General features: G+C 38.4%; 1 protein-coding gene across 1 annotated transcript; it reads left to right on the top strand.

Moving 5' to 3' along the window:
- The first annotated feature begins 3,036 nt into the window (after positions 1-3,036).
- LOC102703225 (sodium/hydrogen exchanger 4) lies at positions 3,037-7,467 on the top strand. Its single transcript, XM_040524936.1, has 14 exons — positions 3,037-3,213; positions 3,945-4,063; positions 4,173-4,270; positions 4,467-4,526; positions 4,601-4,647; positions 4,737-4,931; positions 5,053-5,099; positions 5,189-5,255; positions 5,439-5,539; positions 5,674-5,775; positions 5,855-5,996; positions 6,123-6,185; positions 6,278-6,361; positions 6,646-7,467. The coding sequence occupies exons 1-14, from the start codon at positions 3,037-3,039 to the stop codon at positions 6,952-6,954; spliced, it is 1,611 nt and encodes a 536-aa protein (XP_040380870.1). The 3' UTR covers positions 6,955-7,467.
- Positions 7,468-14,912: the final 7,445 nt, after the last annotated feature.

Here is a 14,912-nt window from a genome sequence, read left to right on the forward strand (position 1 = left end):
GCTTACGTTAAATAAAATCCATTATCCCGAATGATTAGGGCGGCTGATTACTTCAGCCAAAGTATGGCCCATATGCTGATATGCAACAGCACATAAGAGTGACATTGTTTGTTATGCCCTATGTTACAATAATTTTAAAGTATTAGATATAGGTTAATAAAGAAACTAATTTCATAATAAATGAGAGCTAATCCATGAATTTTTTAAGCCTACTTAATTTATAGTTAGCAAATGTTTACCGTAGCATTACATAAACTAATCATGAATTAATTAGACTCATTTAGATTCGTCTCGTGAATTAGTCCAGGATTATAGATGGGTTTTATAAATAGTCTACGTTTACTATTATTATAATATAATAAGTACCCAAACATCCGATATGACTAGGGGTCCTACAAACAAACAGCCCGTTACTCTCAAACTCTGACAAGCGTCCATCAAATCGGCTGTGGATGCACTGTAGATATTTCAAGTCGAATATAAGGCCATCCCTAATTCCTTAGACTGTCACGGTGGTGTCTACAGCAGTGAAAGGAAATAAATAAATATATATATAGACATTACTGCTCTGTCTCAAAAAAAATTTGTGAGTTTGATGTGTCGAGCGTTAGACCATCCGTCCTATTTAAATAAAATAGTCACGTGTAAAGTATTATTTATATTTTATTATATAATAATAAAAATAATAATTATTATAAAATATTTTAAATAAGACAAAGAATTAAATATTATATCTAAAAACTGAAAAAATGATTTATTTTGAGACGGAGTGATACCTTCTAATGTATATAGAATATATACTGGTTTCTATAAGGAAGAAAATTTGATATAGTCGTATCTTGTCATGGGTTTTAGTGGGGGAGAACGAGCCGTACAGCCCAATGGTGGATTTAGGGCCTGTTTGTTTTCTTAGGGACTCTTATGACATCAAATGTTTCGACACTAATTAGAAATATTAAATGTAGACGGTTAATAAACTCACTCCATACTCCGGACTATTTCGCGAAACGAATCTATCGAGTCTAATTAGTCCATGATTAGCGAATGTGATGCTACAGTAAACATTTGCTTATCGCGACTTAATTAGGCTTAAAAATTTTATCTAATGAAATAGCCTTTATTTATATAATTAATTTTATTTTCAGTCTATATTTAATACTTTTAATTAACGTCCTAACATCTGACGAGACAAGAGACCTGCAAACCCTCTCGCAACAATTGTCAAATAGATGTTTTTCATTCTCTCTCTTCTTTGATTCCATTGCCACCTCAATTCGGTAAATTTTAGCAATAAATTTTGGCGACTGCAACTCCCAGGTAAAATGAATTTATAACAGAAATCTATGGCTCTTGCCTCTAGCAGTGGTTAAATGGCTTTCATGGATGGTGTCCTAATTAATTTCTATAGGGTCGATCTGTAACCAAGGGTTCATGGCATGCATCAAATTAGATAATAACATTTACGGTTTTTACACATCTAATAACTAATCACACAAATCTCAAACCTTATTTAAGATAGAAATATATCATACTTCATCCAAAATCAATAAATAGAACCTACCAATGCATCTATCGCATCCCTCCAATTCGAGCTAACCTCAGTCCAAACATGTCGTGCGTGTTAGCAAGGCTAAGACCGTAACAAAACTAATTTACTTGCGCGTATAAAACTATATTTCAAATAAAGATATCTTTTACAACACAGGAACATGGTTTATCAAAATAATCCTTTGAAATTTCTCTGGTGGCATGGTTTGTGAAGCTATTCCGATCAGCACAGAGTACATACGCATGTGCGTTGAGCGCAGTCTGCCCTGCTAGCTCCCCTACTTAGGGATGAAAACAATTCGGAATATTTTAGGGTTCTGGACTAGTTTTCTGAAATGAAAATTATCGGTTGGATTTTTTTAGAATTTATCGGAAATGAAAACGAATTCTAAAATTTTTCTCGCAAATAAAAAGGGATACAGCAAGGGCATTATCCGTCGTAAATCGGAATTAGTCGAAAACTTTCCAGAATTTTTCTCGAAATTTCTGCAGGCCTATATATAATAAATCCAGAATATCAGCAAGTTAACCTTAATTAAGTCCTTAATTAGTCAAAACATATACACTAACACTTTATTTTATAGTAACTCGTATGGTGTGCACTTTACTTAGTTATATGATAAATAAACTTTGCAATAATCCATGAAATGTGTACTTTATTTATAATAATTTATAAACTATAGCCTTTATTTGGTATTGAGACAATCATTAACAAAGTGATCTATGAAATGATTGTAATGATAAAAAGTGGTATGGTTAGATGCTAACGTTTATAATATTTGATCTAGTGATTTAAAAGAAATAAAGCTTGGTTTGAGGGTTTCTATAATGCGATAAGTTTCCATCCGATTCATATTCATCGCATTTCGTATTTGATAATATTCGATTCCGTTTTCGTATTCGAGGTTAACGATTTCGATTCTGATTCTGAAAATGATATAAAAATAGAAACCGTAAACGTAATTTCCATTGGTTTTCGAACCATTTTCATCCCTACACCTACGTATACAAAATACATAGCATCATTTAGTTTTTGAAAAAAAGTAAAACTTTTCTAGAAGTGTTCGGTGATATGAAATTAAAAGTTACCATAAAAAATTTTAAAATTAAATCTGAAGGTTGAAAATATAAAAGGAAGAAAAAGACGAGTGAAAAACGATTAACAGAAGAAAATGAAGTGCCACGAGAACCCCTAAAACCATACGTGGTGACAAAGGCCGCCGCCAGGTCACCTGACACGCAGACATGCCCCCCACGCCACGTGCGCCGCCGCCGTTTCCCGAGGCACGCCCGCCCGCTTCGCGCCAAGATCCCGCGTCACGCGGCTTCACCGCTGTGCGCGCACGTAACAGCGGCGGCGAGACACACACGCACTCATCTATAGATGAAGCAAATCTCTGCAGAGCAGAGCTAGCTACCTAGCTAGTATTATCTCTGAGCCGATCGAGCAGGCAGCGAGCGCCCGGAGGCAGAGGGGGGAATGCGCGCATGGCGTGGTGGTGGGAGCAGGCGATGGTGGTGGCGGTGGCGGCGGCGGCCGGCGGCGGCGGCGGCGCGGTGGTGTCCATCTGCGTGTTCACGGCGGTGCTGTGCGTGTGCCTCGTCGTCGGCCACCTCCTCGAGGAGAACAAATGGGTCAACGAGTCCATCACCGCCCTCCTCATCGTACGTTCTCGCTCCCTCGCTCTCTCTCAATAGCTGACACCACACCGTCGCTATACATGCATGCGTCCGTGCTAATTGATCAGCCTCCACCCTGCAATTAAGCTGATGAGCTGAACTGCGCCGACTGCTGTTTGGGAGATAGTCAGTTGTCACACTCTTTTCTTTAGTTTGAGCTTTGGGTCTGTTTGGAGAGCTTAATACTGTGAGAAGCAGCGAGCGAGAAGTCAACTTATTAAAATTTTAAAAGGCTGGGTTTCCTAGCTTCTAGTTTATTTTCTATATTCTAAAAAGGTGTGTATAAGCTTCTAAATTCTAGAGATTCTACGAGAAGCTGTAGCTGCTATAAGCTCCCAAACAGGCCTTTTGATCCCTTGAGGAGATGATATTATTCCGAATTGTTAACTTATGGATTCTGATCACAGCTACAATTAGTGAGTCTTGATGAATTATTTCTTGAAAGAATTCGATAGTCAGGTAGGAAAACAGACGCAATTTGTTGAGTTAAAGATGCTTCTGGTGACACAACAGCTACAATTAGTGTCTCTTTTACTATGCTTCTAAAAGGTGTTGACAGGTACTATTATTTATTGTAACTTGGCCAGTGCCAACTGCAAATATTTTGGTACCACCCCAAAGTTATAATAGCACTAGCTCCTGTAGTCCTGTTACCTTCCAAGGATATTATGGTACAAGGACCACCTATTAAGTGTTATTTGGACAAACTTTGCCAGGGTTTGGTTGTTGGTGCTGTCATATTTCTGTTGAGTGAAGGCAAGAATTCACGAATCCTGAGGTTCGACGAGCAGCTCTTCTTCATCTATGTACTTCCACCAATAATCTTCAATGCAGGGTATGTATCTGATTATGTTTCAAACGAGTAGAAAAAACGATCACAGCAAGCAAGGGTTCTTTCAGAATTCTCTCAGTTGAGTGTTCATGACATGGCTCTTGCTTTTCAGCTTCCAGGTGAAGAAGAAACAGTTCTTTCACAACTTTCTCACCATCATGTCCTTTGGGATATTTGGCGTGTTCATCTCAGTTGCGATAGTTTCGTCAGGTAGCTCACCCGTTTGTCTACCTTTATAGTGTACACATACTTAAAAGTATCCCAATTCGGTTTTTTAAGTGACAACTTCAATTTTTGAGTCGTAGTTGCCTAATTATTTAAATGTTAGAAACACTGTCATGAACTTTTAAGATTCTTCTACTTTGTATTTGTTATCAATCACTAATTAGATGTTTCTTGATACCAGGTTGTTACTGGTTCTTCCCAAAAATCGGTTTTGGAGACCTCGACGCAGTAGATTATCTAGGTTTGTGTTCATTATTTCTAATCTATATATATTATCCCTTTTAACTTCAGATATAATCTTATTTACAACTGCAGCTTTGGGAACGATATTTTCCTCGACAGATACTGTTTGCACACTGCAGGTTCGTTATGCCGTTGCCTTCTAAATTGTGAACATATATTGTTTGCTCTAAACTTAGCTGTTAAATCATCGTTTCTCAAAATAACTCAGGTCATAAGCCAGGATGAGACACCTAGGTTGTACAGTTTAGTGTTTGGGGAAGGAGTAGTCAATGATGCAACATCAGTTGTGCTTTTCAATGCTATAAAGAACCTGGATGTTAGTCAGCTCAAAGGCGGGGTAGCGCTAAAAGTTATTTCAGATTTTCTCTACCTGTTCTTCACTAGCACTGTGCTTGGAGTTACGGTAAGCAAAGTCTTTCAAACATAAAATTTATTTTCAGTATGACAGTGGTGTTGCTCTGTTTTCTCTCAGAATTATGGTGCCCAATAACTTTTATCACTTGTCTTTTACTAATAATTATCAGATTGGGCTATCAACTGCTTATGCTCTCAAAGCCCTGTATTTTGGTAGGTGAGTATAATAAGCTGCTAGATCAGGATTCAGATTGAGGTCATCTTCTTGCAGTCTTTAAATTTGAATATCCCCCTTGTTTTCTGTAGGCACTCCACTGACAGGGAAGTAGCCTTGATGGCTCTCATGGCTTATTTGTCATATATGCTGGCAGAGGTAAGAGTGCCTTGAGATAATTGTTGGTATTTAAACATTTACTACCTCCGGTCATCTTTATTTGTCGTTTCAGACAAACATTTTGGCATATTTTCTTTGTTAATTGTTTGTCTGAAACGTCATTTAATTATGTATGGAGGGAGTATTTTGGTAATGTGCCTGAAGGATGATGCAATATATCAGTTTGTTGATCTGAGTGGGATTATGACCGTCTTCTTTTGCGGTATTGTCATGTCTCATTACGCATGGCATAATGTGACAGAAAGCTCAAGAATCGCAACCAGGTATTATGGAGTTAATGTCACATTTGTAAAATAGTAGTATTACTTCTAAAGAAATTTTGTATTTCTTTTTTGAATTCTATTTAGTGTAAATTAAGAAATAATTGACTCATCTGGTGTGATCAATGAAACTGTAGGCACATATTTGCAACCCTGTCATTTATCGCTGAGACATTCATCTTTCTTTATGTTGGGATGGATGCACTTGACATTGACAAGTGGAAAACATCAGAGACAAGGTGAGGACCAAAATACATATTTATTATTATTTTAAAAAATAGTAATGGAAGAGTAAGCATCATATTGTCGTTTTGGCAGCTTTAAAACATCACTTGTTATCTTTGGCATCATCATATCACTGGTTTTACTAGGAAGAGCTGCATTTGTTTTCCCTCTATCCATTATGTCAAATTACATGAGCAGGAGTTCCGAAAGGACGCCAATCACATTCAAGCATCAGGTTTCTTCTAACCCTTTGTTTTCATTTTCATACAATTAACTCTTGAATTGACTTATAGGGAATTCTCAACTTCTAAAGTTTACCAGAAAATTAAAATATGTGCACCAAACTCTTTAAACATTCAAGGTTGTGATTTGGTGGGCCGGCCTCATGAGAGGAGCTGTTTCAATTGCACTAGCATATAATCAGGTATATTTCATATTCTGTGTCAGGGTTTACATATCTGACATATCTGACAGGAAGTTGACATACATTGATTTATCAAACTTGTATGCTTTCAGTTCACCTTTTCAGGTGTGACACTGGATCCAGTTCATGCAACCATCATCACCAGCACAATCATTATAGTATTTTTCACCACTCTGGTATAAATCTTGCCGAACTCGAACTCAATCGACACTTATCTTCCTGCAGATACCTAATCAACAAAAAATGCTCAGGCATCAGGGTAGGGCTAGCAATGGGCTCAACTATTTTGCCTACAAAATTTAAAAGCCGAGTTCAAAACGGGTTGAAAAATAAAATTGTATAGAGTTTTGAGCTAATTTTTTTTAAGAATTAAATAGGGTTATGAAAGAACCCACGGACCTTGCCCCATTCCCACCCCTACATCAGGGAATCTGATCACATTTACACAACCAAATTTCAGGTGTTTGGTTTCTTGACAAGGCCTCTTATAAGCGCCATGCTCCCGCGACACCGGCCATCGACGACACCGGGGGCCGGGGCCGGAGGAGGCATCAACTCTCCAAAGGATGACCTGATCCTGCCATTCCTCTCGCCTGAAGATCAGGCATCAGGTAGTGGCAGTGGCTTCCTCCAGGCCAAGAGGAGCATATCCATGCTCCTGGAGAGGCCTGTCCACACGGTGCACATCTACTGGAGGAAGTTTGATGACAAGTTCATGAGGCCAATCTTCGGTGGACCGATGGACCATGACCGTGCTAACTACTCCTGATCATGCAGAAAGAGTTTGCCATACTACGGCGACTGGAAGAAGAGCAAGTTTGTTAGATATTAATCTTGTTGTTTAAATGTGAAATCATATATAGCTTTGTTGCATGTCATTTTGGATTAAGGCAGTGGCTTAATTCCCTTTAGCTGTGTGTGTGTGGCATCATGAGTTCATGACGTAGAGAGCTGATGAGCATTCAGAAGTTGAGTGCATACACATGCATGTATAATTGGAGTTAGTTAGCCATGCATGTAGCCATGTAGGTGATTAGCGGCCATGCATTGTGATTAGCCAAGTCTTGAGCATGTTCAAGTTTGGAGTAAGAAGTAAGAAGCAGGCTACAGGCAGTCCGTGCATGTGCAGTTAGTTTGCTTTGGATTCTAGTGTGTGTGGTTGCATGCAGTAGCAATGTGCTCCAGTTCATAATGCGCAAGGCCCTGCTGCTGAACGTGTGTGTTTTATGTGTTCTGTTTCTAGCACTGTATCCATCATGTTTGAGAAGAAAAAACAGAAATAAGCGCACTAATTAAGTTGTGTTGTTCTTCTTCCATGCGATTGTGTGTTGTGTTCTTCTTCCATGTGATTTCACACTTAACTATGTAAGTGAGAGAGTTGTGTCCATTGCGATCGCGTGAGTGTTTATATTCCTAAAAATTGGTATCAGAGCTTAGAAGGTGATGGTTGGTGACAAGTCGTCGGTAGGAACGCCAACTAGTGCCATGAGCATGCAATGGCGCCGGTGGTAGTGGTGGTGCAGTGTATTAGTGGCAGCAAGACGAAGGGTCGTTGTGATGTAGTGACCAATGCTGAATGACACCAACTATGGCGTATGGGTTGTGAAGAAGAAGCTCATCCTACGTCATCTCGGTGCGTGGGTAGCAGTGAAAGAAGAAGTCGTATTTGAAGAAGAAAAAGAAAATGAAGCCTTGGTCGCCATCTCTTAAGCCACGTCGGATGGCGCGATGATGGCTATCGCCGTCAATGAGACGACCAGAGAAACATGGGAGGCCATCAAGAAGATGAACATCGGGAAAGATCATGTGAGAAAGGCATGTGGGCAAGCATCAAGAAGATGAACATCGGGAAAGATCATGTGAGGAAGGCATGTGTGTGCAAGCGTTGAAGATGCAATTCGATCACTTATACATGGAGGATTGAGAGTGTCACGAAATTCTCATAGAAGCTCACAATACTGTGGGAGAGATGTGATTCCTTAGAGCCAAGTTGAAGGACAATGCTTTTGTGCAAAATCTTTTCGGGGCAGTTCGTGACAAGTTTCTTCAAATCATCAGCACCATCGAGCAATTTGGCGATGTGTCAAAGATTCCGTGGCAGAGGCGATCGGACGCTTAAGGACATTTGAGAAGTCCTTGAAAGATCAACGCCATGAACGAGGAGGTGAGCAACTACTGCTAACATGTTCAAGGTGCAAGGAATGGCTGGCGAAGAAAAACGACAGCGAGTCTAATGGTTTTGTGATGGCAATGATGGCCATAGCTGTGGGAATCACAAAATTCATTAGGCGAAGGTACACCGCTATAACTGTCAAGAGCATGGGCATTTTTCAAAAGAGTACACCAAACTGAAGAATGAAGTGGCTCTTCTCGCTATGAGAGATATAGATGATGAGCGATGTAGTGATGATCATCAGTAAGAAGGTGCACAAATAAAAGCAACAACATTAGGGGGTGATGGCTAGATATTAATCTTGTTGTTTAAATGTTAAATCATAGTTTACATGTCATTTTGGATTAAGGTAGTGGTATAATTCTTTTTAGTTGTACGTGTGGCGTCATGGCGTAGTGAGCCGATTGGCAGAAGCATAATATGTGTGCAGAGTGACCATATTAGCAGCAGAAGTTAACTGCATACGCATGCATATGTAACTGGAATTAGCTAGCCATGAATGTTGGTGATTAGTGGCCAAGCATGATGATCAGTCAAGTTTTAAGCATATGCACATTTGGAGTAAGAAGCAGTCTAGGCTGTGCATGCATGTATCGATGGCCATAAGGCCCGAGGCCCGACGGCCCGGCCCAAGCACCGCACAACACAACTGGTGTCAGGTCCGTGTCGGCCCATCCCGATGGTTGGGTCGTGCCTAGGCCAATGCCTTGGCACGATGAGCCAACCCAGCACGGCCCAGTCCATTTAGTACGAAAGAAAAAATATGAAAGGACCCAAAATAGACTTAATTCAGACATATAAGGCTTAGCCCAAAGAAAGATGTGAGTAAAATAGACTTATTCCAGCCATACAAGACACAACCCAAAAATAGGCAGGAAAAACAAATTTATTCACTTGGCCCAAAGAGATGAGGGAGGAAAAATAGACTTATTTAACGAATAAGCACGATCGGTTATCGTGCCTTCAGGCTGACCCTACACGAACTGAGCCTTACTGGGTCGTGCCTAGGCCTTCGGTGCAGCCCGTGGGCGGGCATGGCTTGACCTAGCGTGTACGTCGGGCCTAATCGGCCTGATGAATTTTATCATGGGCCCGGTCATGCCTAGGCCTTACCAGGGAGAGCGGGCCATCTAGCCATCTATACATGCATGCATATTTAGTTTGCTTTAGATGCAAGGCATTGTTGCTGAACTTGTGTGTTTATGTGTTGTATTCTATCATTGTACCCAACATGTTTAGTTGAGAAGAAAAATAATAAAAGCAACTAAGTTGTGTGCGGTGCTAGAAATACCATGTGTGTTGTGTTGTTCCTCTTTCTTATGATTTCACCTGTAAGTGAGAGTTGTGTCCACTACGATAGTGAGTGTTTAGATTCTTAACAACCTTCTTGTTTATTTCTTCAGTGGCCCAGGTGAGAATAGGGGCGGAGCTACAGTAGGTGTGGGGGTTCCTAAAAGCTCAGTCCAAAAATTCTTTTAGCTAGAGTTTATCTATTTTCACTATATATACATCACTCTCAATCTAAACTCAGGCATATGTAGCAACCTGAACTTAATTCAAAGCACTAAAAAGCAAATGAGTGACTATTTTATTCTGGCTTCGCCCCTGAGCAAGCATGCATCGTCATGATGATAAGAGTATCTCTGAAATCTAAATTCTATTATCGTACATTGATGCTTTGGAATCATCGGTGTAAACATCCTATGATTGAACAATTTTATCATGTTTAGCACTAACTTATTCTATCATAGTATCAAAGCGAACGGATGGAAGTAGAGACATAGCAAGATATCTAAAAGGAAAATGACAACCAACAAATGTGAAGTGAATGGAGGAGTTGCCCGCGTTTTAAGAGAAAAACATGGAAAACAATTCGGGCCCTTCGAAACATAGGGTCGTTAAAACACAAAAAAAACATATGAACATAATGTTACGCTCATTGGATTTCTAGAGGATCTTAAAACACAGGGAAGTTTCAAAATTGTCATTTGACAGGCACATATGTAGGGATGCAAATGGATCGGAAACTAATCTCTATCGTATTTGTTTTCTTATATTTATTAGGAATAGGATGCCTCGTATACAAAAATGAAATCAAATATTATAAAATACAGATACAAAACGAATACGAATTGGTACAAATACGGTAATGATATCTATCGAAATATAAAAACACCTTAATACCTGTCTACTCAAATAAGAGTTTAGGACATCCACAATTTAGTCATGTAGCAGGTGTAAGCATTTAATGCCCCCTTACAACCTAGTAGCAACCATTGTAAAGATATGTCTTAGCTATTACCTAGTCAAACAACTATGACTAGTAAAAAAGAATAAAACAACAATATTTATATGGTGTTGTCTGATACAAAGGATTTAAATATTTAGATGGTCGCTACTTTCTAACCGTTGATTGCTGGTTATTGCTTCCAGTCTTCGTTGCATGCCCTATGCATGAGGCCTCTATAAAAATACGTGACTCAAAAACTTGAGGATCCAACACATACAATTTGCCAGATAATAAGATGGATCCCTCCAACAATAGAGGATTCATGAACATGTTGAACCAAGCCTCCCCAAGCCAACAATCTGAAAATAGCAGGCAAAACTCTCCTCCTACTCAATTCCCCTCAACTTTCCCCATCATAACCCTCAATTTTCCCACCACCACAATCCTTAACTTCCCCCATCGCAGTTTTCTTTGTACTCTCAATTTTCCCAATCCTCAACACTTAATTTCCAAATCTTCAACCCTTTTGACCCTCCAATCAATTATCAATTGTACAGCAACTCTCCTCCAAGTTTTCAGGAAAGTCGGTCTTACTCACCAAATCAAGTTGGCAGATCTACCTCTTTTCATGGATCAAAATCATCTTCACCATGCCCTACAACACATCAAGAGAAAAAAGTCATTAACATTGAAGAGTCAAGTGGCAAGAAAGGAGGGAGGAGAGGGACATGGCTCAATTGGATTGAAGATGAAAGACCTATGACTCCTTAATTCTTGGATGAACAATTCAGTTGATCCCATAGATGGCAATGACAAGAAGGACAAGTACTACTGGAGGGGTGTAGCTGCAGAGTATAACAACAATACACATAGTAATGATCATAAAAGGACAGCCATTCAATGCAAGACACATTGGCTTGGTCTCAAGAAGGAAATTGGAAAATTTTGTGGGATATATTCTCAAGTTAAAAGCACATGGAGCAGTGGACAATATGATGATATGATCATAGAGAAGGCTCGTCGATGGTTTAAATCAAAGAACAATGGTAAACCTTTCACATTATAGTATTTGTGGAGATAACTAAAGGATCAACCAAAATGATGAAGAATAATGGAAAATTATTGCAAGATTAAGAGGACTAAGGTTTCTAAATCAGGTGCATACGCGTCATCATCCAACCAAGACACCGAGGAGGAAACTAGAAGCAAAGAGAAGCAACCTAAGGGGCACAAGAAAGCCAAAGCCAAACTTAAAGGAAAAGGAAAAACAACATGTCACCTTTGAGGGACCAACCAAGTCAAGACTTGGTACCCTTTAATAACGTTGTACAGGCGAGAGCAGCAGTGATGCTAAAATCTGTAGAAGCAACAACCAAGTCAGAAGAAAGCAAAGAATGAGCATGAAAGCATGGATAGGTATATGACATAAAATTGTTGGAGAAAGACACTTCGAGTTTCAGTGAAGCAATCTATGGATTTGCATAGGTTCTAGAGAAAAAGTAGTGCTATTCATGATCGGGCCACACATCGCCATCTCAAGGAAATTTGGTGGCCAACGACTACAACATGAGAGTGTTTTATTTTTATATCAACCTCATACTCTACTAGTTTGATTTGTCATCAAATAATTAATTTAAATTCTAGTTTTTTGCTTATAATTACTTGTCTTTGTAACTAAGATTTATTACTTTGTTATGTACTAGGGAAAAAAAAGCAAATGTCATGTTGTCTTACATTGAAATATAACAAATAACTACTGGTTCAAATCGGTGTATGTCCCATCCTCATAAACCGAACAAATCAACAAATAACTACATAGCCAAAATCGGTGCACATATCAAACACCATGAAATCAAACAAAAGCATTATTAGCAGCTAACAATTAAAAATAGTAGCAGTAGTAGTGGCACTTAAACAAACCTAGGCAACAATGTAGTAGCTGCCGCCGCGCCGGGAGCATGGCAACATGTTGTGCCATAGTTAATATATGGGTTGTTGTTCCCCTACCAGAAAGCACGAGCTAGTGCGCCTTGCCAAGCACCAACTCCACCACCTCCTTTTCCTCATCCTCCGCCAGGCACTCCGCCACCGTGCCCTAGCACTCGCCGCTGACGTTACAGGTGGAGGACAATATCCCCATCTACAGGTGGTCGCCACCGCTGCATAGTTGCAGCCATTGCCCATGGCGAGATGACAATGGCTAGTGTGAGAAGAAGAACGATGTGGCATCGGCGGTGAGATGGGGGAAGAAAACATGTGGGGAGCAAATGCTTAGTTATCACCACAAGGTGCAAGCAGAGGAGAGTAGGGAGATCAACGTGGGGGCAAGGCATAAGGGAGAAGGCTTCACCGTTGTGAAGGGAATTGTGGCGACAGAGGCGGCAACGAGAAGAGTCGAGCGAATTAGGGATCTAAGGACTTCCCCGGTCATGCGAATTGGGGAAGAGGCCATGGAGTGATGGTTTTCTTTTTTCTCACATCTGGCCCACCTTATGCTCTAGTCAGCAACAAACATCGTGGAGTATGTCAGCAACTAATATCTCCTGCAGGCTGGCCCACACTAATGCTCGGTTAGGCTAAATACATTGGGGATGCCTTATGAATTTATTGTATATCAAAAGATAAATCAATAGGTTTACTTTTTTATTAACCATAGATACATATGGCTATCTCACATAGATAAGCATAAATTAATAATATTGTTTGGCTTTATACAAAGAAATATCTAGTTACTTTAATATAGTATATTATTGTGATAGTAGATCATATTTAAGGATTTATATTAAAGAAAATAGGTCATCATAAATTACATAACTCAATTGTTTTTACTACCATGGGTTTCAGTTTTATTTCTTTTCCAAAAATAACAACTTTAAATTTGAAATTAACAAATATGAAGTCATCTCCATCTTAAAATCAAAAAGTAAAACTAGTATTTTTATAATTTAGTTCTAAAATAAAATAAGAAGAAAATGATATTGCATTTTATGTAGTTTGCACTTAAGTAAATTTCACAAAACGATATGTTGTGATTTGTTTTAAGGAACCCCATGTTTTGGAGTAAAATGTTTCAAAGAACCCCAAAATTTATGTAAAATGATATTTTTAATATATGTTTTCATATAAATGAACCTAAAATGTACATCCCTCACACCTAATTTATCTTCGTTTTAGAAAAAAGCATCCAAATCTTGGAAACCATCCTAACTTATTTAATCCCTAACCATTCAAAAAATGCAAGAATTCTAAGACATAGGAATGAAAAACATGAGGTGGAAACTCATGCTTATTTCCCTAAAAAAATGCTCTACGATAGTCCATTCCATAAGAATTTTAGAGGAAGGTAGAAATCAATCCTTTAATTCAAAGGGCTCCATATGATTATTGTTTTATATGATACAAATCAAGTAGATTCATATGGTTTTCATTGATTCAAACGAGCCCTTCCTCTATATACCTTAAAATGTTACTGTCTTGTTTCAAAATATAAATATTTCAAGGTTTTCAAGGTTGTTCAGTGAATATTAAGGTTGGATCAAAATATTCCCTTTTTAGTAGTTTCAGTAGACATTTTTAAATTTTAATTGTTTAGATTCTCTTTCAAAACATGCAATTGGTCATTGAATATCTGAAATGATGACAACCATAAAAATTAGTGCGGGGATGCTTATATTGTACTTCAATTTTTAATATTAGAAATACTTATATTTTAGAACGAAAAGAGTAGTAAATAAATTTAAGAGAAAAAAGAAAATTGTGACTTACTAGAATACATTATATTTTGCATTTTTTAATATTTATTCTTAAAAACAATATGTTGTAAAACATATTCCCAAAACCTAAGTAATTTGTTCCATCCCTCCTAACCTGGCAATATAGCGTCGGTACACCATAATCTATTAGCGTGATAGTGGTTTTAGCCACTCTGGTTTAGTCAGCGTGACCAAACTCTACCGATGTGACAAACCAATGCCGAGGCTAGACTGGTAGCATAAATGGTGCAGTTTAAAAGTAGACTTTGGACTGCTTATTTTAAAAATATAATAAAATGTGCAATATACTTCCACCGTCCTATAATAACTTTATTATTTATTTCTATGTCGAAAGTTTGATCATTCGTCTTATTTAAAAAATTTATAAAAAAACTTAATAAAATTAGTCACGTATAAAGTAATATTCATATTTTATTATCTAGTAACAATGAAAATATTAATCATAAAAAAATTTTAAATAAGACAAAGATTTTTGATATTTGAAACGGAGGTGCTACGAAAATAGCAGCAGCAGCAGCAGCAGTAGAAGGGGGTATCTGTACGCAACTTTT

This window comes from Oryza brachyantha, chromosome 6 (genome assembly GCF_000231095.2).
Source record: "Oryza brachyantha chromosome 6, ObraRS2, whole genome shotgun sequence".
Taxonomy (NCBI): Eukaryota; Viridiplantae; Streptophyta; class Magnoliopsida; order Poales; family Poaceae; genus Oryza; species Oryza brachyantha.